This window comes from Punica granatum, chromosome 7, assembly GCF_007655135.1.
Source record: "Punica granatum isolate Tunisia-2019 chromosome 7, ASM765513v2, whole genome shotgun sequence".
In the NCBI taxonomy this organism is placed as follows: Eukaryota; Viridiplantae; Streptophyta; class Magnoliopsida; order Myrtales; family Lythraceae; genus Punica; species Punica granatum.
In genome coordinates this window covers 25093990-25121613 of record NC_045133.1, presented here as the reverse complement: position 1 = coordinate 25121613, position 27624 = coordinate 25093990, and the positions used below count along the sequence as shown (strand labels likewise).

The following is a 27624-nucleotide window of genomic DNA, read 5'->3' as shown; positions in this document are numbered from 1 at the left end:
CATAGAAAGTCAAGCTGGGATCATGGGATGAAGATGTCCATCAAAATGTGTTGATGCAGTTAATGCTTGTCCTAGTTTTGTTAAAGCACATTACATCCAATCACTGACAAACTTGTGAATCAGTTAAATTGGTAGTTGAAATTAAGAAGATCTTTTGGTTGAATGCCCTGATGATTTATATAAAAGAAGAGCGTTGCTCTATTATTCTAATAATTAAGGGTGGTGCTATCACGGTTGATAGCAAAAAAACAAACCACCACGGTTATTTCTTTTTTGGTAATTGGATCATCTTACGTAAAATTATGATAGTACACATGTCCTATATTTTTTGAATTTAAGATTCACCCATTATAATTTATCTGTCAATATTTTCGGTCACACATCTTCTCGTCGACGATCGATCTCACCCGAGAATAAGCCGGATCCTCTTCGATATTAACCGAACCAAATCACTCTTACAGAATTAAAAAAACAAAAACGAGATAACAAAGAAACACCAAATATACGTTTTTCAAATTGTTTCTTTGTTTGCAGGTTGTGTTGATTATATTCGGCCTCCCTTCGAGATGCGTGGTCTTGGACAAGCAAGAAGGCAGCCCCGTCCATTCAATCCTTATTCCAGTCCCGATTCGCTCATAGCAGCAGGACCTGAGGGGATTAAAAATAAATAAAGGACTAAATCAATCGCATAAAGCCCGAAGAAAACTAAAGGGTCTCTCTGTTCCTTCCTCGTTATCATCATCCATATATATTATAAACTTACTCTAAGCAGTAGTGCCTTCCACGGCATCGCAATCAAAATAAAGAATGACGATAACATCGTCCATACATATTATGGACTTACTCTAAGCAGTACTGCCTTCCACGGCATCGCAATCAAAAACACAGAATGACAAAAAGAGGGCGTAATGCGTAGCACTTCCTCTCGTTTAAGAGTCAAAAAAAAAAAATTTTGAAGGTTGACTCTCGTCAGTGGAACTATGCGCCTTCAATATGCACATGCATGCGCAGATATATTTTGCATGTACAAGTGGAAAACCAGCTTTGTTTTTCCCTAAAAGTGTGTATATCTATTTTCCGCTTAGCAAAAAGATATGGACCCTTCTGCAATCGGAGGTGCAATCTGAATCATGGATCTGACAGCTCCTCCAGGATGTTCAGTTTGCCATGAATCGAAGTGTTATGGAAGATACTCAGATCGCCGAATCAAAACCAGTAACTGAGCCAAAAACCACCTTCAACATAGTGCCCAATAAATGAGGATGAACCCGATGAGGGCGACAACAATGATAATGCTATATGATTGAACGATAATGAGAGGAACTGGGACATGTACAGGAACTGGGACACAGAGCAGCTAATTCTAACAATGCACCTACACGGAAAGGTAGTACACACGGTACCGAGCTTGGATGCCTGCAGTTCCTGAACTTGGACAGTCTGTTCCTCGGAGGGGAACAACAGATATTGGATTTTACAATCAAACTCGGACAGCAGATTTCAATTTAGGAGGAACTTTCATTCCTCTGCTGCATTTCCTGCCATATAGCCACGAACTTCGAATTCCGAAGGTTGGTCTTTCTTTCCAGCAATCACTATTTCTCGACCACATGATTATATGCAGTTGGGTCTCATTTTACCTCTTTCAACTGTATGTTCTCGGCAAGGATTTCTAACTACAGAGGCCCACCGCTGCTACCAACAGAGCTTCCGTGATAATGGTGAGACACCTGAAGGGACAGTCTGATGGTGTTACCCTGAAACGATCTGGAGACATTGATGCACTCCTCCAAATCGGCATCGCAGGTCAGCATCACCCACTCGTAGTCATCATCCAAGTACCTGAGGTCGAACCTGGCCGGATCTTCCACACTGAATCGTCTCTGGATCTCCTTCCACAGGTCCATGAGGCCCCAACCCTTTTGCAGCCGGAACCTAATCTTCTCCTCTCCGTAAGTTACCTTCACTCTCAGAGGTTCCAATTTGCGGGATGCATCACTGCAATGAAATTGGACATCTGGCGGAGTCTCGGGATTGCGGGTCTCCTTGAGGATCTCATAGCTCTGGGATCTTGGAGTGAGTTTTGTTCCTAATCCTTCGTGACTTGAACCATTCAACTCCACCTCGCCTCGGAACCTCTTGAGCTGACCACTGACATCATTCTCCGACACCATTGGATCTTCTGAGCCCACAACATCAAACGAGGAAGAATGCTGCTGTCTACCGCTGGAACAGCACTGGCTCGAGCTAGAGCTCTGACTGCCCGAGGATGAGGAAGACTTTGATGCAGCAGATTGGGACCCGATATTAGCACTCTCGGGCTCTGTGCTTTGTGGTTTCTGAGGAATAAAGGTCTTTGGACTGGGGAAGGGACCTGTGGTGGAGAGATTCGGAGACGCAAGCTCTGGGAAGTTTGTGTAGAAGGAGCCGACCTGGAGAGAGCCTGAAGTACCTTGGACTGAGTCGATCACCACCTGAAGCTTCTGCAGGGAGTGACCCACCTTCTTAATTTTCCGAGAAGGCCAACGGTTGATCCCATGTTGCCGGCATATCCGTTTTAAGGTTGTCGGGCAAACTGAAAACCACAGTAAATATCGGTCAATCTCTTCTGGACTGATATGCATGGCGATACCATTTTTTCAAATTAAACGTGCCTGCTGGCCCTCACCTAAACAATCAAATTCTGCTATTTATCACTGAAATCCTTAAGCATTTTCAAGTTAGGGCACACTTACCACCAAGACTCTTAGCCGCATCTTTGAGGCTACCAGCAAAATATTGCCGCAAAACTTGCAAGGTGATAGTTTTCTCCGCCTTGGAACGCCTTTTTTCTCCTGGTTTCTCCAATCCCAAACCTGAGAACCCACCGTCACCAAGAGACGAGCGATCTTCACAATGCTCAGAACTCGCATTCAAGGTTGAGTTTCGGTTCTGTTGCCCAAACTCCATCCATTCCTCAGACAAGATTTCCCCCATTTTATCCTTATTCGCTGCTAAAGGCAACCTGTCACCATCAACTCCCGAGACAAAGCCACTCCTTTGTGAGTTCTCTCTAGACGAATTCTTCTCCGAACTAACATTTTCACCCCCTGGTGTCTCTTCACGATGAGTGGGCTCACTCTCCAAATGGTCTGCCATGGGGCGATAGAAAGACGATGGAGTCACTTCGTCCCTCAGCTCCTCATCCGTAACAACCCGTAAGTTCCTACAGATCTGCTGAATAATGACTGATAACGAAGTGAGCATCGTCCTCTGATCCTCAAGTTCCTTGCAGTCCCTGGGGAGGAAGAACTCCAGAACATAGTCTGCTGTCCCTGTCTGGATGCTCCTAAACCTTATTGCAACGGCGCCACACAGACCAAACATCCTCGCATGGTGAGAAAGTGGGTAATCTGTCTTCCCGAATGAGGTCACATCAGGTGAAAAGCAAGGCTGGTTTGTTAAAAAAGCTTTCCCAGCGACTCCCTGACCCATTAAGAGATGATGCTCGGAGCACGCCTCGTGGAATCCCTGGACACGAGAATCTGCCACATGGCAGGCAGTGTCCACTGGGGAGACGCAAAGAGCGAAGTTTTCATCAGAGTGCCTGCAGCCCGCTTTACCCTGTTGGGTGCACGGTATCCACGTCTGAGATAAGGGCAGCCCATGAGTCTTGCAGGCAGATCTTAGGACCTCAAGAATCTCTGGCAATGCAGCTTCATACGACTTCGGGGCATACTGAATGGATATAAAGAATATAAGAAACAGAAGAGCGTATAAAGCATGACCACCTCGAACATAAACAATGTACAGTGCATAGTGTCATTTGGAACGGATTCATTTCATTACCTCTATGTTCCGGTTGCTGAAAATTCCAGAACTTCTGAGATCAACTGCCTGGGAATGAATCACCAGTTATACATAATCAGAAAAAGCATAGCAATATTCGCACTGGGAATTTCAAGTAACAGTAAAAAGCCAGCTGCAATATTATTTCACAAAACTTCCGTGGGGAAATAAAGACGCTTGTATGTTCTTTACTATCATATCGTTCGGTGCAGGATTTCTTCATCTTTGGGAAACAATCAACTAATCTCCAATTGAACCTAAAGTATGTCACATTCTCATTTATATACAGGACCGCCCGGCCACATGATTAAAGGAAAAAAAAAATTCATCGCAATAGAATTTCGAAAAGCAGATTAGCTAATTACCTCTAGTGCTTTGCAAACGCTTTCAATCTCTGGGCGGTATTTGATCTTCTGAGTGGTCATCACGATCTCGATAACACCCAAACAGGTCCTACTACTTTGTTCAAAAACAGGGAGGGCGAGGGTCCCACGAACATCGAACTGCTGAGCATGATCCACTCGAGCATACTCATCGCTCCTGAAGAACCGAACATCGGGGGTCCACTCGGGAACCTTCCCCAGGAACACCCGGCCGGGCATACCCACCATTTCCTTGGAGTCCTTCTCAGCTGAGAACTCGTAGTGCACTGATACATCCCTGTAACTCAAGAGCCTCCCGCTGCTAGAATTGAGCGAGAAGGGCTGTTCACTGGTCGTTAAAACCTGTTTCCCGCCTCTGTTTACAGGGACCCACAGTTGTATCAGCACATCTTTATCTTTCGTGAAATCTTGGATGTAACCGAGCGCCTTAATTAGCCTGTCCATGACGGAAGTCGCAGGACCGCCTGAATTCACTCTTGGTCCAATCCACCATGTCCTCCTGAGGTCAGAACCATCACTTGTCAGATTCCCCAAGTGACTAGGAACCAGTGCAGGGGCGCCAATCGCGTTTTGGCCAACGACCTGAACGTCTTCGGGAACTAATGGGCCCTGCCCCAGCTCCTGCCCTTTAGCTTCGACTGTGCTAACCTCGGGAGTAGCCCACATGAACAAAGGGTCGCAGACGTGACTCGGCTGAAGGAATTCAGATCCACACATTGTTTCCAACCAGCAACCGTCAAGCAACAGTTCATCCATTAAATCTATGTCCATGATTGAGCCCGAAGCAGTTCCAAGTACAGTGCTTGGCGAAAAAACAATATCTTCCATGTCTCCCCTTGTCAAGAACAATGCACTATTCCATTGGAAATATCGACGGATTCTGACTTCGAGACAAATTAACCTCAGAGCCGACAGAACAGAACTTCTGCCGTCCTAATATTCTGCCTGCCCCGACGACGGCGAAGATAGCTCGAACTTCAGAATCTAGGAAAATGCAAAATTCTAGTGAACAAGAAGATACTGCAGCTTTCTACTGCATTATCCAAATCTTTTGTCGAGTCAACTCTTGAAGATCAATCAAATCAGGCAGCACAAAGAAGAGCCCTTTGACACCAGAAAAGTGGGACAACAATCGACACCCAAAATCACCAAAAGGGGAAGAAAAAGAAGAGAACAAGATGTGGAAACACACTTTATGCAGATTCCCCACAAGATGATAAGATCAGTCAACTGCCCCTTTTCATCTAATTCAACATTCCCCCTTGGCAGACATGGAATACATCAAACCACCCTGAAGACCCAAAGAGCCCCACAAAACAGAGACACAGACACAGAGCAGAGAAGCTGAGCTGGGAAAAGATTCCGGAAGATTCTGTACTCAGAAATGGTACCTTATTCTTCTTCCCTTGCACTTCTTTTTTGGGTTTTCCCAAAGTGCCCCGGGAAGCTGTGGGTGAGGATGAGAAGCTGGGAATGGTAAAAGGGGAGATTAGACGAGATCTGGTGTTGTTGTCGTGGTCAGACACTGTCTAGTAGCAGCAAAAAGCATAGGAGGGTGTTGTCCTCGTCCCCTTTCTCTGCTGTGATATCCCCTCCATCAGAAAAGAAAAGACCTGTTCTACTTTTGCCATTGTAATCATCTGTCCGTTGTTATGATTCCTATGGCTGGCTGTTGGGTGAGATGGAAGATTCTCTCTCTCCCTTCCAATGTCTTGACTGGACCCCACACACCCCCCAACAACTCAGCGCCTGTTCTCGGACATTGGTATGCCCGCTGCTTTGTCAACTTGCAGAAAAACCCAGAGAGAGAGAGAGAGAGAGAGGCTCTTGGTGATCAAGATGGTGATGGTGGTGGTGTTGGCGATGGTGGTGATGATCTCGATGGCTTCCAAGTTCTCTTTTTTATGCACAATGGGAATTTGGAATTCTTCCAAAGTGCCATTTTTGTCAGCTTACAGCCTCTACCACGGGCCCCAATTGTTTGTGCATATGTCACATTCCATTCCATATAAGGGTAGGTAGACATGCACATTATCACATATGCATCTATAAATACATATAATATATATTCGAGACGACCAAACGTTGTACTATTTCCCGCAACCCCTTTAGTTCGTGATAAAGGCCATTCCTTATCTACTTGAGAATTTGGTGCGCTTCTCGTCACAGGAGAGTGAAAAATTTGGACACGGCTTAGGCAGTGGAAAACTAACAACTACTCGCGGGAAAAAAAAGAAGAAGAGTTTTTCTATAGAAAAACAAGAAAGAATTTCCATTTTCCTTTCACACACTGCAATGCAAGAAAAATCTTAGTTGAACTTAATCCCGAATATATTCATCCAAAAAAAAATAACTTCTTATTTCGTAAACTCGTGAGCAGTCCTGGACTTGAATTTAGTGGTAAAACCTTCAAGGGAAAATATGGCCAAAGATACCATTGGGTAGCTAAATCATGCTATAAGCAATAGATTTAAATCAACTACTTCAATACCGTTCATAAACTTTATGTGTGCATTCGGATTCTAATCCTTTTTGTCTTTTTTTTTTCATTTCATTTTTCTTTACACAGTATATGCATAAAAATAAAATTTTATGCAATAACAAGTATCTTTCACTCTTTAACAAAAACAAATAAATAATAACAAACATCAAAAGTCACATACTTAGTTATAATTTTTAATCAAGGGAATATGTTAATGACTTGAATCTGAATTAGTCAAAGTATAATGTCCTTTCGAGTATTATTAGGTGGTTCAAATCAAAATAAAAAAAAAGTGAAACTTAAGGAAAATTAATGCATTTAAGTTTAACATGCCCTCATGACATGACTATAAAGGCTACAATAACCCCAGAGCTTCACGTAAAAAAATTCTCTCTCTGAATAGTCAAACACTAATAAAACTGCTAGTTCTGTGCATGAATTATTATATTTATATTCTATTAATATTTTAAAATTAAAAATTAAAAAGAAAAAAGAAAAAAGAAAAAAAGAAAAATGAAAAATTAAAAATGAAAAGGACTGTGGGCTTACCCGTAAGAGAACATTTTAGTCCAAGTGAGCAAATATTAAATTGATGAATAAGGGATTGATGGGTTAAAGGGAAAGCAATTTTGTATTATTCACTTATTGGACATTGTATATTGGAGAAAATGTTACTTATATGGGTCAATTAATCTAATTTTCCTCTTGTCCGGTTATACAGTTATTTATTTTTTCCAAATTTAGGACGGGGAGGCCCCATTTTGCATTTGCCAAAAATTTAAAATGAATAGGGTTCTTGCAGAGGTACGCCGCACAATGGACCACCATAGAGATCTGGTGGCTCCAATAAATATAAATATTCAAATAGAAAACAGTAATGAATTGATTATAAAAGAATTTGATGGATTACATTCGAAATCAGGAAACATATGGGCCGCATGTTTGAGATCCGATGTTTACAAGCCACCCTCCGTTCGACTCGACCACACGTGCGGCCGGCCCTGCTCTTGATCATCGTAATCCTATCATGTATGGCTTTTTTCATTTGATACATTATGTCATAAATGATCAACAAATCGACCATTTCCCTTCTCCGATACGCACACCCAATATCCAGAGATCCCAGCCGATGAGCTATCGACCAGCACCAATCATGGGAATACAACACTTTCAGAAAAAGATCAACCACGACTCGTTAAGATATGCTTATTGAACCAAGTAACCCAACCAAATAAACCACTTTGGAGTAATGAAAGACGGGCATAACATCATGGCCCATTCACTCGGACCATGTCCTAACCCTCATCAAAGCAACCACTGAGACCCGATCAAAACTATGGAATCACAAATCTGACTCACAAATACGATATTGGCAGAGCGAGAATGCGAAATATTTCAATTGATACAACTGGCTGCTTTTATTCGATCAGAAACATAAAGAGGTATGTTCAGATTATGGCACAACGACAGCAATCAAAACATTTGTAACATGTTCAACAGTTTATTTATGGTTCCAAACATGTCCCGCTTTTTCGAGTCCCACCCGCTTCATAACCACACACATACCCATGTGAAGCGCCCTCCACAGCTAATGACATCAACCATCTTCTTTACATGTTCGGTCGTACGTTGAGATGGGTTGCTAGCTTCTGACCCAGAGATTTGTCAGCCTGCACACGCATCAGCATATATTAAATCATACAGCAGACATGACTTCACAAACCATCGAAACTAAACAGGAGATGAGACAAAAGGGAAGACGCTTTACCTGAGACCAGTAGGAGATCCAAATGCTACGGATTTCATGGGTGACCCTTTGGTCAGACAAAGCATCTACCCAACGGCGAACAAAGCGTTCTTGCCTGAAGAAAAGCAGGAGAAAACCGTATAAAGGATCAGAGGCTGATTATCATTATCAAAGAAATAAATTCATCAATGAATAAGAGGTCAAACAGAACCTGTCAGGTGAGAAGGATCGATATCTCTCTCCAGGCTGCTTAAAGTTGTTCTCCTTCTGAATGATGCACTGCGGCAATCCATAAAAAGTTGAAGCAAAGCATGACAATTTGAATGATACGAATCATACTGTTTGACTTTAAACAAATGGATGCCGTATTTTCCTAATAGAAACACCAACTGATGTACACATATTTGAACTTCAGAAGGCATACCTTTTCACGCTTTCCATTCAAAACAGGAGGCGGAATCGGGAACCTCTCAGCATGACGAACAGGATCAAACCTCGAAGGGAAGTAATTCACCTGCAAAACAGAGCCTTCAAGTTAATCCAAGGAATAGCTCCCTCCCCCCTAATGAAAGGCCAAGCATACCATCCAGGAGCCACTACCCCTTACAGTCTCGAGACAAAAGCATATAACCTCAAAACCGATAGGAGAGATGACAATCACCCAATGATGCAGCTAAACTATTCATCTTCGACGTTTAAAGTTATACCAATGACTCCAACCACATTTTCATTGATAACATTTGGGACATTAAGAAATGTTTCCTCTAGAACTTCGTTTCCCCACATAGATAAAGTAACAAAAAGAGATGAATACCTCTTCATCTCTGTGCATGAAATTCATGAAACCTTCATGGTGGTTGTTGTGATGAGCACACTTGGGAGCATTAGCAGGGAGCTGCAGATAGTTTGGTCCAAGACGGTGCCTCTGAGTATCAGCATAAGAGAAGATACGAGTCTGAAGCATCTTATCATCAGAGTAATAGATTCCAGGAACCACAATTGCCGGGCAAAATGCAAGCTGCTCATTCTCTGCAAAAAAGTTATCGATGTTCTTGTTCAACACCAACCGACCAACTGGTTGTAATGGCAAGATGTCTTCAGGCCAGGTCCTCGTATCATCAAGTGGGTCAAAGTCGAATTTGTCTTCGTGATCAGGGTCCATAATCTGGATGTACAGTTTCCACTCAGGGTAATTTCCAGCAGCAATAGAATCATAGAGATCCTTAGTCGCATGGCTGTGATTAGATCCACCAACTTTAATTGCCTCTTCCTCCAGCAAGCACTTGACTCCACAAGTTGGTTTCCAGTGGAATTTCACATAATGAGTTTTCCCAGCTTTGTTGATCAAAGTGTAAGTGTTAACACCAGATCCTTCCATGTGCCTGTAGTTTAGGGGAACGCCAAGATCATCAAAGAGGAAACTAAACATGTGCAAGCTCTCTGGATGGTGGGAGAAGAAGTCCAGGATCCTCCAGTTCTCTTGGACGTGAGACTTAGGGTTCGGTTTCAGAGCATGTATCATATCTGGGAACTTCATCCCATCTCGGATGAAGAAGACAGGGAAGTTGTTTCCCACAAGATCAAAGTTACCCTACATACACATAGAAATGGTCAACATCTAAAGATGACAAGTTCTCCATGAAAACCTACTTGTGACTTATTGAATTAACTAGACCATGCGCCCACCCTTATGAGAAGTCTTCCTTCCTCAGGAAGGATTAAAAAAAAAAAAAAACCTAAGATGAAAGAATTTGCATCTACAATTGTCACATTTACATGTGATAGGCGTATGATGTATATGTTTATTCAAAATAAATACCAAAGCAAAATCATGTTACGGCAGCTTGCATTATACCCAAAAGAAAAATTTCTACGATGATAGGCAAAACGAAAAGGTCCCCTTATGCTTTTAATCATATTATCTGATGAGGCAGCAACATCACATGGAAAACCACACAGCAGGCGATTCAACCGAATCAATATTTTCAACGATTGCACATTTTCTACCAGTGCAACATATGGAAGCAATCATCTTGATTATAATATACTGATAAATCAAATTCCACTAGCTCACCTCTCTAGTGTAGAACTTGACAGCAAAACCTCGAGGGTCCCTGAGGGTTTCTGGGCTTCCACGCTCATGGATGACAGTAGAGAACCGAACGATGACAGGAGTTTGAACTCCAGGTGCTCGGAGGAAATCGGCACATGTGAGATTAGAAATATCATGAGTTACTTCAAAGAAGCCTTTTGCACTGGCTCCCCTAGCATGGACTACACGTTCTGGAATTCGCTCCCTGTCAAAATTGGCAAGCTTTTCCACCAGATGATAATCCTCGAGCAGAATTGGACCTGTAAAAAGTAAATCTTTCAATGCAATTTTCATGGCCTTCATGTGAACATAACCGTCCGACTCTATGATGCAAGAGGACTATGACATCCCTCAAAAAGAAGTTTACACGTTTGTATTTTTTATCCGAAGAATTAGGAGGTTCTTCTTTGAAAAGTAGCTCCTAAAGAATCCCTGAGGCAGCCCGAGGATAACATGAAACTACTGCAGGATTATAATTTATGAACAATGATTAATCTCCACCAAAGCCTTGCTGGTAGATGGACAATTTTGCTTATCTAACTTTTTGGAAAGAGCAAAGAACGAAATGGATCCATCACTCGGTGTAATGCAAGTCAGCACACAGAACATCACTAAAAGGGCTCCAACAGCGAGCTAGATTATATCCCACTAAAAATGAGAAAAACTCTACCTCGCTATATGAAAAATTGCCGCAACATAAATCAATATCCCTGAGATATCACGCGGGGTAGATGCTAATGGAAAAGCACCAAAACAATGGCACAACAACGCAGCATCCCACAAAAGAAATGCATCGCTATATAATACGACCATCTAAAAGGTCGAGGCTTTAAAAGAATCGAGCCCTGTTTCCATGTCAAATGGATGAAAAGCTTGAGAAAGATCAATACCTCTTGTGCCGACAGTCAACGAGGAGTTATTGTTCCACACAGGAGCACCGGAGTTGGTTGTCCAGAATGGAGAGTTGAAAGCACTGGAAGGACGGTGCTGCACGATCACCAAAAAACCCCAAGAAACATCAATCTCACACAATCAAGAACAATAATTTCAGCTCAGTCAATCACCACCAAAAAAAAAAAATCCGAACTTTCTATCAATCGAGCACCCCAAATTGAGCTCCCCAAGAACGCCAATGATCACAACAGGCCCGTCAATGGAGGAAGACGGTGATAGCGATCAAATTCGATGCTCAAGACGATAAGGGCAGACACCAAATAATACAATCATAAATCACAGCAAGCGGCATCTCCTTAAATCAATGGAACAGACATCAAAGATAGCAGAAGAGTACCTTGTAGGGATCCATGGCGACGGAGAGGGACGAGAGAAAACTTCTTCTTCTTCGGATGAGAGCGAAGAAATAAACAAGAAACCTCTATGGACGAGTTTTCTTGGTTAAAATATCGAGGAGATAGAGATGAACGCTAGACAGAGAGAGGGGCGTGTGGTCAATGAGCCAACCCGCCGCCGCAGCTCCGCCCATTTATAGCGGCGCGTGGCCCGCGTGTCCTTCTCTCTCTCTCTCTCTCTCTCTCTGTCATCGTTATCTGAATTTTCTTTTTCTTTTTTTCAGAGAGGCGTTTTAATTTAATTTTCCGTTTTCAATACATTTGAAATATTATGATGCATGTGTTAGCTATTAGCATGTCGTGCCCAGGGCAAATCATCATTTACGAGCATATATCAATCTTCCAATGGGCTGATGACACCTTATTAATATAATCTTGGTGAAGAAAAAATTATATGCAATTTTCTCGAAAATATTTAATTGCAGTTCTTGACTGCAAAACTAAAAAATGTAACAATGTGTTTGGTTTTAGAGTTAAGTAGAGTTGAATTTTGATTTTAATTGGATTGTGGTGATTGTGTTGTTGAATTATAAGAAAAAAAATGTGAAAAAGTAATGAGGAGAATTTAGTATTAAAATTTGAATTGAATGGTTAAAAAAATTGAAGAAAAGGAAAATAGTAATAATTGTGTTGTTGACTTTTGTTGTATAGTGAGTAGAGTTAAAATTATAGTTAAAATTTTAAAAACCGATTCTAAAATCAAACATGCTAATATATATTTTTTGTGAATATTATTTTGGCTGGTTGGTGCCTAGTTATTGATTCAATTGTCCCATTTCAAGATTTTTTTTATTTCACTTGGTCGTCACCAAAATATCTTCCTTATAAAGAAAAAGAAATTAATTCGGGCTTATTCCGTTCAAAAACAAGGAAAAAATTGATTTTCACAAGGTCCAGTTTGATGCATTTGCTATGCGCCGTAAAAAAATGCTGGCCTAAAAATATGCCCGCGTTGGGCTACTTAAGAATAATTTGGTTATCCAAATAAAATCATAAAGTAGTTTCAAATTGATATGTAAGTGAATTGAATGTATTCGTTGATAATAATTTTTTGGGTGGAATATATGTCATAATAATAACTTTTTGGGTAAAGTATATGCATTGAAATTGAAGTGTTTATTTATCATGCAATATTTTTCTAACATATGCAATATTCGCATATTATATCATTCCAAATGGTACGCCTGAAATTTGCTTAATATTTGTCATTTTTTAATTAGAAAATCGCTTAAGATATTTACTGTGTAATAATCATTATATAATTATAAAGAATAAGAATAAAAAGGTAATAATTAAGGACGTCATGGGCTCATATTTCCTGATCCATGTTTTGGCATTTAGTCCAACCCCATTAGAGATCACGTGTACCTTAGGGTGACGTGGACCATTCAACTGGTACCCCGTGGAAAAGCTGGCCCGTGAGCCACCGATCCAGTGTGAACGCGACTGAAGATTCATATTGGAGTTCCTGTGGGGCCCACTAAAATCTTTTTATATTTACTTGCCGTGCCTCCTCATTTACTTTTTCTTTGTTTTTTTTTTTTAATGAATCCCAATATCCAAAAACTTAATAGGATTTGACTAATTCAATCAAGTCGAATTAGCCTATCAAATGGTAAAATTCTCACATCATAAATTTTTTGTATTCACAAGGATTCGAACTCGAGATTTTCGTTAAGCGGAACAAGTTTCGAACCGCTTGAATTAACCTATATTAATTATTGAGTTTTTTAAATTTAAAAATGAAATGGTGTGTAGCAATAATGATTTAGTATAGTTTACAAAAGTCGTGTCAACTAAATTCAAGTGAATAGTACACTTTTAACAAATATTTTAACATAAATGCATGGAGAATATGGGATTTTGAATTACCAAACTATATAAGAGTAAATTTGGAACCATTGGAGCACCACTTTTGGTTATATTGAAGCTCTTCATTTATGAGACGTAAGTTTCTCAGATTTATTTGGGATTTTGCTTCGTTTATTATGTTCAATTTTGTGTTGAAATATTTTTTAAATGAAAATTATTAATTAAAAGGTTTTCTTTATGAAATAATAATGTGTTTAGAATAATTATAATAGCGAATGAAAAATACAAATATGATATAATTTTACCTAGTTGATTATTGTTCTGAGTATGTTGTATTTTTAATTTGGCATCGAATTCATTTTTTTAAAATAATTAAACCAATTGCCATGTTAAGTATGCACACATACATACATTGGTTTATTATCCATGTTAAGTATACATACATACACCTAATTACTGAAATTAACAAATAAGAGCAAAAAAATTTTAAAATCTTTATTTTTAAGCATTTCATTGAAGTAAAATTTAAATTGGTTAAGTGTTTGTAGTTATAAAAGTAACTACTTGCACTAAAATATAATTTCAATGTGCACCACATGATATTCAAAAGCTCAATAAGGCATGACTAATTCAATATCGAGCTACTTCGTCCAACTAAATGGTAAAATTATCTAATCATGGATTTTTTTTTCATTTCCAAGACTTAAAACTTGCGATGGAATATTTTATGAGTAATAAATGTAATAATTATCTATTCTCTTTATCTTCTCTACTATTATAAAAGCGGATAAAAGTTTTATCTCACTTTCACTTCCCAAAAGTACCTATTCGTAAAATAAGTTCAATCATCAGTAACAACCACTAAATTAAGAAGAGCTTTGAGGTGCAATTACTTAAAAAGTTATTGTAACATGCATGCAAGTAATTTTACTTAAAATTATAGTTAAGTAGATTAGAAGTCTTTTCGAGTAAGTTAAATTTATTTTAAAAAATTAGGGGTAAATTATTTACATTTGAAGTAAGTTACATAGATTTCGAAAAACTTTTACTTATATTATTAGTAAATAAGGATTATAAGGAAATTTTACATAAATTTTTTGCTTGAGTGAACCAAACACCACTTTTGACGCGATAGAATTTTCCCCAAGTTAAAATTATGATTGTAGTTTTACTCAAATATCTATCCAACTTCTTTTCCTATTTTCCCTCGCACTCCCCTTCTTACCTTTTTCTCCCCTTTCAATAATCTTATTTTCCTTTGATTTGATATATCACTAAATTACTTCTCAATTACTTCAAATAATAATTCAATTTAACTAGAGTTTTATTAAATTTTATATTCTATCAGTTTAATATTCAATTTAATTATTTAGATTTAATAGTTCGTGAGGTTATACAAACTTTATTTTCAGTTTTTTTTTTAATATTTGCCATTGCGCTTAGAGCAGGTATATTATTGCTCTTTATCATAAAAGCCATTATTTATCCCCAATCAGCCGGGCATATATACAGAACGAGGTAACTACAATAATAATGATAATCTTACCAAACTTGTTGATCGATCAATGAACCAACATGTTCTGTAATTAACTGCATGAAATCAGTGAACAAAGCATATCGAACCGTACCTTGTATGGATCCATGGCGATAGAGAGGAACAACATCGATCTTCTGCGGATAAGAGCAAGGGAGGAAGGACGAAGGAGCAATATATTTTCCCATGAAGACATAAGTTCATATTTGTTTTAGTGATTGCATCTTAAAATTTTATGGAACTCACGGGTACGATCGATCTCAGCAGAGTATGTACAAACTGGTGCAGATTTTATTAGATTGGAAACAAACATATACAAAGAGGTACATTTAAGATTACACAGAACAAGCTGCACAAAGACAGCATTTTAATAGAGCAAACATTTTTTCGGTAGATATAGAACAAACATTTTTATTTTTGTTTTTATATTAAGCTCTTAAAAGTTTATTCATTTAATTTATCGTATCCTTCTCCAAACTCTTTTTTCAAGCCAGCGCTAGCTCTCCACAACCAAAGGCATTCGACCATTGAGCATTCACCCATCTCAATTTGCGTCGATCATCGATGTTTTCTTTTACATGGTAGGTCGAACGTTGAGACGGGTTGCTAGCTTCTGACCCAGAGATCTATCGGCCTGCATATATTTATATATGTATTGAAGATCGAAGAAGAAGAGCCGAGACAAAGCGAAGCTATATATATAAGTGAGGACATTAGTTTGGTTACCTGAGACCAGTAAGCGATCCAAATGTTGCGGATCTCGTGGGTGACCCGCGGGTCACCCAAAGCGTTCACCCAGCGGCACACAAAGCGCTCTTGCCTGATCGAAATCATAAGCCCCCGTGCCCCGGAGGAAACCGTACATTAGGATTAGGTGATCGATCTTGCAAGGCAGACTATTATTGTAATATCGGATCGAGGAACAAAGATATACCTGTCAGGTGCCCAAGATCGGTATCTATCTCCAGCTGGCTTGAAGTTGTTCTCCTTCTCAATGACCACCTGCAACCATTGCATTAATCGTTAATCAATGAAAAATTAATTGGAAATTAATCGAACATTAGCATGCTAATTAATAAATTTGAAAGGAACTTCTACATACCCTCTCACGTTTTCCAGCCAAAACACGTGGAGGAATCGGGGACTTCTCGGCTGTACGGACGGGATCAAGTCTTGATGGGAAGTAATTTACCTGTGCGTTAAAACAAACAATGTCGACGATCGTGTTAATAATCTATATATAATATATAAGAGCCGAAACCACCACCAGAATATGTGATGACTAGCACACGAACCGACCTCTTCATCTCTGTGCATGAAATTCATGTAACCGTCGTGGTGATTGTTGTGATAAGCACATTTGGGAGCATTAACAGGAAGCATCTTGTAGTTCGGCCCGATACGGTGCCTCTGAGTATCAGCATAAGCGAAAATGCGAGTCTGGAGCATCTTATCATCCGAATACCAGATCCCTGGAACTATATGGCCCACATCGAATGCAAGCATCTCGTTCTCCGCAAAGAAGTTATCGATGTTCTTGTCCAGCACCAGCCGGCCCACTGGTTGCAGTGGGAATAGGTCCTCGGGCCAGGTCGTGGTAGTATCGAGAGGGTCGAAGTCGAATCTGTCTTCATGGTCAACGTCCATGACCTGAATAAACAGCTTCCACTCAGGGAAGTTCCCGGCAGCAATGGAATCGTAAAGATCCTTTGTCGCATGGCTGTGACAAGTTCCGCCGACTCGAATCGCCTCTTCCTCCAGCAAATTCTTCATTCCGCAAGTTGGTCTCCAGTGCCACTTGATGAGATGCTGTTTTCCGGTCTTGCTGATCAAACTGTAAGCGTGTACGCCGGATCCGTTCATGTGACGGTAGTCCTGAGGGATGCCTTCGTCGTCGAAGAAGAAAGACATCGTGAGCAAGCTCTCGGGATGGTGGGAGAAGTAGTCGAGCATCCTCCAGTACTCCTGGATGTTCGTCTTGGGGTTGGGTTTCATGGCGTGGATCGAGTCCGGGAACTCCATCGCGTCACGAATGAAGAATACAGGGAAGTTGTTCCCCACGAGATCGAAGTTACCCTCCCTAGTGTAGAACTTGACAGCGAAACCTCGAGGGTCCCGGAGGGTTTCGGGGCTTCCACGCTCATGGATGACAGTGGAGAAGCGAACGATGACGGGAGTCCGAACTCCGGGTGCTCGGAGGAAATCGGCACACGTGAGGTTCGAGATATCGTGAGTGACCTCGAAGAACCCTTTCGCACTGGCTCCCCTAGAATGGACCACACGTTCCGGGATTCTCTCCCTCGTGAAATTGGCAAGCTTCTCAATCAGCTGATAATCCTCCAGCAAGACTGGACCTGTAAATTTTACATAAAAACATCTTTGTAAGCACGTACGTATCACTCTTTGCGTGCATATGCGCGGATACGAACTCAATATATATATGATATGATATGATACGATAAGATACGATGGAAATTCGAAAAGCTACGACTGCTACATACCTCGAGATCCAACGGTCATGGAGGATTTATTGTTCCAAACAGGAGCACCAGCATTTGTTGTCCAGAACGGAGTGTTGTATGCACTGGACGGACGGTGCTGCATAATCATCCAAACCAAACAGTTAATTAAAATAAAAAGATTCCTTGAACCAAAAAGAAAAAAGAAAAAAAAAGAAAGAACTCGACGTCCCCTTGCAGTCATCAACTTGATTAACAGTGGAAAAGAATCCTGATCAATCTTAAATGGTGTCTTTAATTTTTTGGTTGAAAATACGGGGCGAAGGTCCAAATGCATCTCAAATGGTGTTCGATAAAACTAATAAGTGTGAGACAACTGAAATTCCAGTGCACTTAATTAGTTTCAACTTGTTTGGTAATAATCTGAATAAAATCGACTTGACTTAATAATGAATGACATTCTTTTTTTTTTTTTCACTTAATCGCGAGAGTGGTGATATTTCAATTATTGACAGGGAAGCCCCTATAATTATGTAATTGTAAATCAGTTTCTTAGAAATATATTAAAAAAATTATGGTTGGGAGGAAATATCTGATGCGGTACAATATACTTTTTTTCCTTTTTTTTTTTTCGATGCGCACTATTTAATATCCAAAAGCTCAATTAGCTTCCGTCTAGTTTAGAATCAATTAAATTAATCCACTGAGATTTTTTAATCGTAGATGTTCTTCACTTACAAGATCCCAATCCAAGACCTCGATATAAGATGTTAGTAAACGTACATCCATTACATTGATAAGTTTCATGTAAATGAAGTTAGAAATTAAGGAGTGATGAGTAAAATCTTAAGAGAAGGTAATAATATGGCATGTCATTTTCTTTTTTATTCTAAAATGTCTATGTAAGCCCAACTTTGCGTCACATTCCAATTTCTGGGGAAGTAGATCAATACATAAAATAACAAGTTCCACTAATTTTTATTTATGGAAATCTGAATGAGGCGTGGATATATATATTATTTATTACTATATATTATCCAAATTCCAACGTATATGTATATGCTTTAGTGCTGTGATCAAACGAAATACTAAATCAACCACAACAAAGATTTAATTATGGAAATAAGATCACAGCAACAGCAAGTGCCAGGCGTGATCTTCGGTGCATATATGGTTCCATTAAACAGATCAAAATGTATAAAAAGCACATAGAACAACCTTATAGGGATCCATGGCGATAGATATGGACGAAGAGATCTTCTACTTCTTCTCCTGCAGAGGAGAGCACGGGATCAAGGAGAGGACGAAGAAACAAAAGAGGTGGGAGAGAGAGAGAGAGAGAGTGATGAATGTTAAAAGCTGCAGGATTTGGCTATTTATAGGGGCGTGTGCCTATCTCGAACCCCTCCTCCGCTGTATGTTATATAATTCGATTATGGACAGCGATTATCAACTTGCACCATTTACCTTGGAGTTATTCTCTTTTTACCGGATGAATTGAAGGCTTTTTTTGATGTGTATGATCGTTGTCTTATCCTTTGTCTGGTCATCATTTTGATATTTTCTTGATATTTTAAATTTATTAAATGCGAAAATGCATATCTAAACGATAACATTATGATTGATTTGATTTTTCTGCATCAACGCCCTCATCTTTTCTAATAGGCCGACCGACGACATCGGGTGATCTAACTATCAGCTCATCATACCTCAACGTGACCTAATCTACAGACATGGGATTTGATCGAAATCATAGTTAGCCTCTCGCTCATCAGCCGGCCCTTCCTTGTTGACCCAAGGCATGCCCCATTGGACTAGGAGGCCGCCCGGGGTGTTGCCGGCAGTGACTATAGCTAGAGTTGGCTGGATAAGAAGGCATTTTTCGAACCTCATTAGAGTCCATTTCCTGGGGATGCTAAAATATTACTATTATCGTTGTAATAATTTTTCGGCCCAACATATATGTATTGTAATTGAAGTATTATTAACAAAGAGAGTCCCGCTTATTGTGACGGATATTTCATGATGAAGTTATATTAAATTTTAAGTCACTGTAACTAATTTCTTATAATGTTCTGTATATTGTGTATATCTCGTACAATTCAAATCATCGAATATATATATATATATATATATATATGTTCTATTATGCTATATTTGAGAATAAAATGCTATTGTATTAGAAAATTACAAAAATGGTCCTATAAATTTGTCATTTTTTGACATTAATTGAGTAAGTTTCATTTTGACTTTTACAATTCTAAACATTTGCTAGCGGACAAATGAAACTTATAGGATTTAATGTTAAAAAAGGGCAAACTCATAGGATCATTTTTTTTGTAATTCTTCCTTTATTGTATTAATAAAACATGTTTTTGGAATTGAATTTTTAGAGAGGAATATCAAAATAAAAACTTCGAAGAAAAGTTCAAGTGTAGATCTATAATTACTGTGAATCGTTCGCTTATAAAATTATGATGGTTGTTGTTGAGCAAAACATTATGTCAAGTGATATAACATGTCAAATTTTAAGAATTAATTTAATAAAATTGTAAGCTAATTTAATGGTGACGCGTCATTTCATTTTTCAAATTTATATAAATCTTCTAATTAATTGAGTAAATTCATATTTCATAATTCATTTTTCTTTCAGTATGATTAGATTGTGAAATTGAATGAGAGAATATTTTAGTCATTCTAGATCTATTACTCAAAACTTTTTTATATCTTTGCCATTTGTTAATAGAGAAAATCCATAATTTCACAATTACCCATAACTTTTATCCCTGCCATTTTACATGTTTTCATAGGAAAACTTGTTAGGTGCACCTTAAATTTTTCAGATTTACTCTTTGCAATGTCATTTTTTTTTATGTCTTATTATTGAGGAAAATGCTCCTAGCCGATACGTTATCCGTGAAATGGCCCCACACAAGAACTGAATAACCATCGGAATAATGCAATTCCAAGTTTCTTTATATGGTGACTTTTTTCCCCCTCTTATAGTCAAAAACCCAAATGACCCCTATTATTCTAATTCAAGTCGAGTACGTCTACTAAATGATAAAACTCTTTTAACATGAATTTTCTTCATTCACAACATTCGAATATGAGATCGCGTTTGAAGAATACAAACACCGAGTCACTTTAAACCAATCCATGCGTTAATCTTTTCTGGTGACCGTATATAACGTCACCGTGTCTCGCGACGCGTGTATACCGTTTGATGAGATCCAACAAGCCGAGAATTGACCTATTTCCGCAATCGAGATCCAACGCGTGTATACCGTTCGAATGTGAGATCACGTTTGAAGAAAACAAACGCCGAGTCACTTTAAACCAATCCATGCGTTAATCTTTTCTGGTGACTGTATATAATATCACCGTGTGTCGAGACGCGTGTATACCGTTTGATGAGATCCAACAAGTGGAGAATTGACCTATTTCCGCAATCGAATCTCATCCAACGGTGGACACAGAAGAGTTGCGGGGACTTTGTCACCCAAAAAAAGATTTCCAACACATCATGATAGCAGCAAGTTGAAATAATTGAGGTAGGGCATAGGCTGACATTTCTTTATCCATTATGTTGGTTGTAAGAGGGCTCACGAGGACGACAAATAATTGAGGCAGGTACATGATGGGCATGTTTCCTGGCCCCACGTTTTTCGTTGAATAGTCTAAGCCCACTTGCCGTAAGGGGACCGGAACCGTTAAAAACAGTGACCGCACTCGAGTGTAGAATTTACATGGATGATCAGCGCCACTAACATGACCATAACACGACATAATTAAAAACCGATACAAATAAGGATCGAGAAAACGGTAGGATAATGCATGGCAGATTAGCTCAATCATAAATTTCCCTATGTATCATACGTGACATTGTGTATTCATATGTTACTATAGACAGACAATTGTACAGCATCGTAAATGAATCATTAATTAATTCGATAAGTTCCGACCTCAAATACTCCTTTATTATTATTATTAGTAGCTAGAGAAAAGCTCTAGTTAACCATTAATTATTTTTAATCATTAATTAAAAGTTGTAGGGTCAATTAGGGCAATAAAGATTGTAGATGACATTAAGGAGGGACCATGATCCAAATAAGGTTCAATATTTGGACATTACTTTTGGATTTTTTCATTGATTTTCAACGACTGAGGGGGCACGTGATCAATAATGCGAAAGACTCTCGACAAGTTGATAAGATGATACTCGGCGGCCCAATCTTATTGGGTGAGCGTCAATTATCTACTGCACTTGAATGAGCAGTGAGTAATACAATCCACCGAATAATCGCTTAGTCCCAATCGCGACAGAGTGCGTCGCTGCGCATTGATGTGTGTTTTTTTTTTATATAATATCACTGGTCCCGCTCAAAGATATCTTCCCGATTTTCAATTGATATTAATTAGTACACTATATGGAAAACAAGTCGTCCGTATTATGTGATCCATAATAAAGGAAAGGAAATTAAGTTCAAAGACTTGTAGGAAGATGCTCAAGAATATTTCTTTCCACTTGGTACACGGAATTTACAATATTCGTAGAATGTCATAGAGACCTAATCCATAAACTTTACGAAGTCTCGCGCCCTGTCACGACGAGTAACGGTGGCATGCCACACCTCACGTACATGTGCAACCTCTTTGCTACTCTGGGTGGCCTTTTTCCAAAATTTTGGCTCGTAATTACTGGCTGATAACCGATGAGGATAGCCACATGACTCGCCATTAACTTTTAAAATCTTGTTAATTCACACAAGTAAAATTTCAGTGCTCATTTTCAAATATCACCCTCAATAATTAATTTCAAGAAATATGTAGGATTTTCTGTGATACTAATGAACATGACCAAACGTAATAATAATAATAATGCACGGCTCAAGTTGCCAACTGATTGATGTACGAAAAGAAAGAGAGAAGGAAGATGACATTAGACAAGTGGAGTGGGAAGAAAGGGGTCTTCAATAACGAGTGCTTTGTTTTATTTTTTATTTTTTCAGTTACCAGGGAGATTATAAATTTAATAATATATTAAAAATTAAAATTTTAATAGTTAATAAAAATATATGAATAATCTCTAAATAAATATTAAAATTGAATTCTTTTAATTATTAGATGTAAACGTGATTGAGTGCGCTACCATTTTTTTTTTTCCTATTGATTTGGTTTGTTTTGGTTTTGGATCTATCAAAAGATTACGACAAGACAAAGTTACACCATGCGGGCAAGTGCGCTGGAGCGCACTCACATGTCTTATTCACGGGTCCCATTTATTGATTTTTTTTTTCTTTTTAGACTCTGCTAAATCAATCTAATAATTATTTTATCCATCCATATGCATGATTTTCCTTGATTATATTAATATTAATATTACTATCTATATCTAAGAGCCTTTTGTCAAATATACCTATGAAAAGAATTATTATACATAATTTATAGGAAAATTAAATATTGTTGTCGTAAATCTTTCCATTTTGACTGTTCGTAGTCAATTAAATATAAAAGAAAGAAGGGCTAAATGAATCACGATCTGCTCTAGTTCACTATAGATGGAGAGAGCTGGCTGCTACATATCCTATGAAAAGCACTTGCCAAGTATACGAAAGTAGGCGTCGATGACAGTTCTGTAATTTTCATGAAAATCATAAAGCTTTTTCCATAGATAAAAACATGTAATTACGTAGTGGAATGGAAGAGCATTGGAAATGGATCACTAATCATCCTTGCTTTACTATTACCAGAAAAGATGATTATGTTTGGTAATAAAGTTTAATTTTACTTAATTTAATTTAATTTTTTCTTCAATTCAACAATATAATCATTACTTTTTTTATTCAAATTATCTCTTATATTTTCTCTAATCTATTATCTAAATTAAATTTTTAATATTAAATTCTCTCAACTATCTAACATTTTTCCTCAATTCAACAACATAATCTCTCTTTATTATAGTATGCATATGGATATGGATAGTTATAGGTATGAACAATGGGAAGTTGATAAATTTTTTTAGAAATAAAATTAATAATATGTTAAAGTAATTATTAAAAAATAATAAAAATAAATACCAAAGCATGCAACTAAAAAAATAATTTCTTAAGAAATAATTTTTATTTGATATATTTTTAATTAATTTTTCATTTCAATAAAGTACCCTAAGAGAAAAATCTGAAAATGGTATTTAAAATTTCAACAGAAGCTTAATAAAAAATTAACATAAATTTTATTTTCACGCATAGGCTTATTATAGTACCCACAATCTGAAAATTCTAGAAACTTGACTCGGATCGATTCAAATATACCAGAAACTGAAAAAGTTAAGAAATTTAGTTGGGTTGCGCCTTTGAAAAATTCCGTACCTTTCCTTCTTTGGTTGGGAAAGAAAGTTGAAGAAAATATTTTAGAAAGGTTGTGCTTCTCTTTATATCGTCTGCACTACCTCATATTTAGATGTTCTCTTAATCCTAGCTAATTTAAATTTCAATCGAGTCAATTTATCTATATATTACTAAAATTCACTTGATTTTATAAAATAGGTGCACAACAAATTTAATAAAAATGGATGCATAATAAATATTATAAAAGAAATTAATTACAATTAACATGAGTGTTTGAGAAATGTATCTCTCTGTATATAAAATGGGTGCATAACAAATGCAATAAAAATGGGTGCATAATAAATGCTATAAAAGAAATTAATTACAATTAACATGAGTGTTTAAAAAATGTACTTCTCTTACTTTAATTTGGGTGTATAAAATGGATGCATAATAAATGCAGTAAAATGGGTGCATAAGAAATGTACCTCTCTTACTAAGTACAATTTGAATAAATTTGAAAATCAAAGGACGATAAATGACTGCCTTATAAAAAAACTAAAGAAAAGAAAAAATAGTAAGTCCGGTCGAATAAAAGGAAATAGTAAGTAATTAAAATAACAGTCCTTATAAAAGGAAATAAAAGTCCTTCCAAATTGAATAAATTTGAAAATAAAAGGAAAAAAATCTTCGGTCGAATACAAAAAGTAAATAGTAAGCAATTAATCATTAATTGACAAACTAATTCCAATCTGCCTTCTTTCAAGGAAATAATAAATGACTGCCTTATAGAAAATAAAGAAACGAAAAAATAAATGTTTGTCTTTCAAACTGAACAAATTTGAAAATAAAAGGAAAATAATTTCGGGTCGAGTACAAATAGTAAACAAAAAGTATTTAATCATTAAACATCAAAGTGTTATTAATTAAGAAAGAAAATGAACCAATTCCAAACTGCCCATTGCATAAAATATAAGAAAATAAAAGTATGCTGTGCTCTTTCAAGAGAAACAATAATTGAAAAATGATATCGTATAGAATAATAACAATCTTTATCCAGAAAGAAGATTTCATAAATTTGAAAATAATATAAAAAGAATAAAAATATATAATTATATATAATTACATATAATAAAAACTAAAATTGTGATAGAAATTAAATAAATTTACAAGGTATAATAAGAACGCTGATTATAAAATTGTAATTGAGTTATTGAAAAGTATTCATGCGATTCTATTGAAAATTGATTGTTGAGACATTTTATTTTCAATAATAATAATACTAATAAGTAAATTAATATATTAAATTGTGATAATTACTATTCGTACAAAATATAAATATATGAATATAAATTCGTGTAAGGCAATGAATTGAACCCTAGTATAATCATATTTTTATATGGAGTATAAATATCGATATAAGGCTGAACTTTTTCCTGGGGAAACTATACAATATTTGTCCATATGTAATAAAATCTAAGTAAAGAAAAAATTCATTGAGCATCTTCCCACTAAGGCAATGTTTGGTGGTAGGAATAAAAGGTCAGATGGGATTTTAATATGATCCATATCTTATACTCTAGGATTAGGATTGTGTGTAGTATAAGGCTGGATTAAATTATCAAGAAAATTATCCTATTAAGGATAAAAGCATATTGAGATTATATTTTTGTATAAAGACAAAGCGTCCTTTTACAATTCAAAATTTTCAACTATTCCACTTGAGGAAACTACATTTGGGCAATGGACAGAGTGGTAGTCGTGGCCTGATACCAGCCACCACCACTCAGGCGAGGCCTGAGGCGGGGCCTAATGTAATGAAATAAAAATAATAATAGTCAATAAATGGATAATCACTGAATATCTAACATGAAATCTCTTAATTATCAAGCGAAAGAGTGCGCTACCATGTGCTATGCTCTCTTTCGATTCAGTATAATTCTGTGCTCTGAATGTTTCATGTAAAATATTAAACGATAGTGAACCCATCGCTATCTATGGATCAGTGATCACATTAGAATCTTTTCGGTGGATCAGAGAAGAAGTGTCGAATCTTGTCAGGAGAATCGCTTCAAATGCGGGATTGATCGAGTGTCTCTTATAATTGTCTTATAGCATTACTGCAAGGGCAGTTTCTGACAAGAAATGCAGAAGCCAAGAGCGGTTCATACCGATGGCTGCAGAAGCTACAAGATATATGTGCACCTGCTTTAGATATCGCCAATGGGTTTCCGTCAATTACATGGCTTCATGTCATCAGCAGAGTGAAGCCTCAACTCAAGAAGATACACCATGAAATTGATGGAATGTTGGACACGATCATCGATGAGCACCGGGAGGCTAGGGGAAATAAGACGCACCAATTTGAAGACTGTGAGGATCTGATCGATGTTCTCTCTTAAAATTTGAGGAGCGCGACGATAATGGATTTTCTTTGAGCACAAACAACATCAAGGCAGTCATCTTTGTAAGTCTTCTGAGTTTAATTTCTTTAGTTAACTTGTTCAATCACAAATCCATATAAGCAAAACTGACAACAGCGACAACGAGGAGAGTAAGTTCCATTATTCAATATGTACTTCTTGGAATTCAGTTTTCAAACATTAACTGACTTATTGGTTGTATGATGTTGAAGTCCGTGCCTGTTTCTAATTTGAAGGATATGTTTGCTGCAGGGAGTGAGACATCTGCAACTACGGTTGATTGTGCAATGGCGGAGATAATGAAAAACCCGAACATCCTAGAGAGGGTCAAGCTGAGGTGAGACAGGTTTTTCGACAAACAGGGACAAGTTGCAGGAGGAGACTTACCTCAACCGAAGTTCCTGTGTTCAGTCATTAAGGAAACCTAAGGCTTCACCTTCTTGTTCTGCTTCTGCAAGAGTGCCAGGAAAGATGCGAGATCAACCGGTTCGAGATACCCATGAAAGCCGCAGTGATTGCCAATGCCTGGGCCATAGGGAGAAATCCGGAGTGGTGATGGGGCGAACCAGAACATTCGACCCTGAGAGATTATATTCCTACAGAGTGTCCTATCGACTACAACGGAGATAACTTTGAGAATATACCATTCGGGGCAGGAAGGAGGATGTGCCCGGGAGTGAACTTCGGCCTTGCGAGCATGGGTTTCCAACTCGCGACGCTGCTCTATCATTTTGATTGGAAGCTTCCAAATGGAATGAAGAATGGTTGATTACTTGACTGCTCGAAGAAAAGATGATCTGTACTTAATCCCTACCCCTTACCATCCTTTCCCTCGGTAAGAAGTACACCCCCATAAGCAAAGTGTTGCTATATCGATCCTGCTTTATTTTCTAAGCTCATGGTGGTGCGACGTCTTGTGGATACGGTTTAATAAAATTCTATACGTAACATGGTTATCAAGTTTGCGAATTAATTCGTAGATCTGTATGAATTTAAGAATCTACAAGGTGGAATCAAATGGATGCGGAGTAAATATTCGAAATTGGAGGTTGATGCGTGAGTCGTGCTGAATCTAAGACTTGACTTAAAGCAACAAAATTTTAAAACTCGGCTCTAAGGCTTGATTTACTTTAAAGATTATGCTAAAAACATGTAAAATTTTCCTCGATCGCAAAAACAAAAATAG

At 37.8% G+C, this 27624-nt stretch overlaps 3 protein-coding genes and 1 long non-coding RNA gene across 5 annotated transcripts; 1 reads left to right on the top strand and 3 right to left on the bottom strand.

Moving 5' to 3' along the window:
• Positions 1-1203: 1203 nt before the first annotated feature.
• LOC116215618 (protein NLP4) lies at positions 1204-6109 on the bottom strand. 2 transcript variants are annotated; one of them, XM_031551395.1, is made up of 5 exons: positions 5603-6109; positions 4194-5195; positions 3829-3876; positions 2736-3717; positions 1204-2575 (listed from the first exon to the last, which is right to left on the bottom strand). In XM_031551395.1, the coding sequence occupies exons 2-5, from the start codon at positions 5037-5039 to the stop codon at positions 1677-1679; spliced, it is 2775 nt and encodes a 924-aa protein (XP_031407255.1). In that variant the 5' UTR covers positions 5040-5195; positions 5603-6109; the 3' UTR covers positions 1204-1676. The 2 variants fall into 2 exon arrangements, with proteins under 2 accessions (XP_031407255.1, XP_031407254.1); XM_031551394.1 differs by having other exon boundaries at positions 4194-6109.
• A 1958-nt stretch (positions 6110-8067) lies between these two features.
• On the bottom strand, positions 8068-12135 carry LOC116215620 (catalase). The gene is made up of 8 exons (XM_031551397.1): positions 11824-12135; positions 11423-11519; positions 10515-10792; positions 9255-10031; positions 8865-8954; positions 8652-8719; positions 8462-8555; positions 8068-8363 (listed from the first exon to the last, which is right to left on the bottom strand). The coding sequence occupies exons 1-8, from the start codon at positions 11836-11838 to the stop codon at positions 8304-8306; spliced, it is 1479 nt and encodes a 492-aa protein (XP_031407257.1). The 5' UTR covers positions 11839-12135; the 3' UTR covers positions 8068-8303.
• A 3361-nt stretch (positions 12136-15496) lies between these two features.
• Positions 15497-19078, bottom strand: LOC116215619 (catalase isozyme 3-like). Its single transcript, XM_031551396.1, has 7 exons — positions 18905-19078; positions 17729-17825; positions 16527-17581; positions 16330-16419; positions 16162-16229; positions 15954-16047; positions 15497-15861 (listed from the first exon to the last, which is right to left on the bottom strand). The coding sequence occupies exons 1-7, from the start codon at positions 18917-18919 to the stop codon at positions 15802-15804; spliced, it is 1479 nt and encodes a 492-aa protein (XP_031407256.1). The 5' UTR covers positions 18920-19078; the 3' UTR covers positions 15497-15801.
• A 6901-nt stretch (positions 19079-25979) lies between these two features.
• LOC116215617 lies at positions 25980-27411 on the top strand. Its single transcript, XR_004158505.1, has 2 exons — positions 25980-26482; positions 26691-27411. It is a non-coding gene; the product is annotated as an uncharacterized LOC116215617 (long non-coding RNA).
• The last annotated feature ends 213 nt before the right edge of the window (positions 27412-27624 follow it).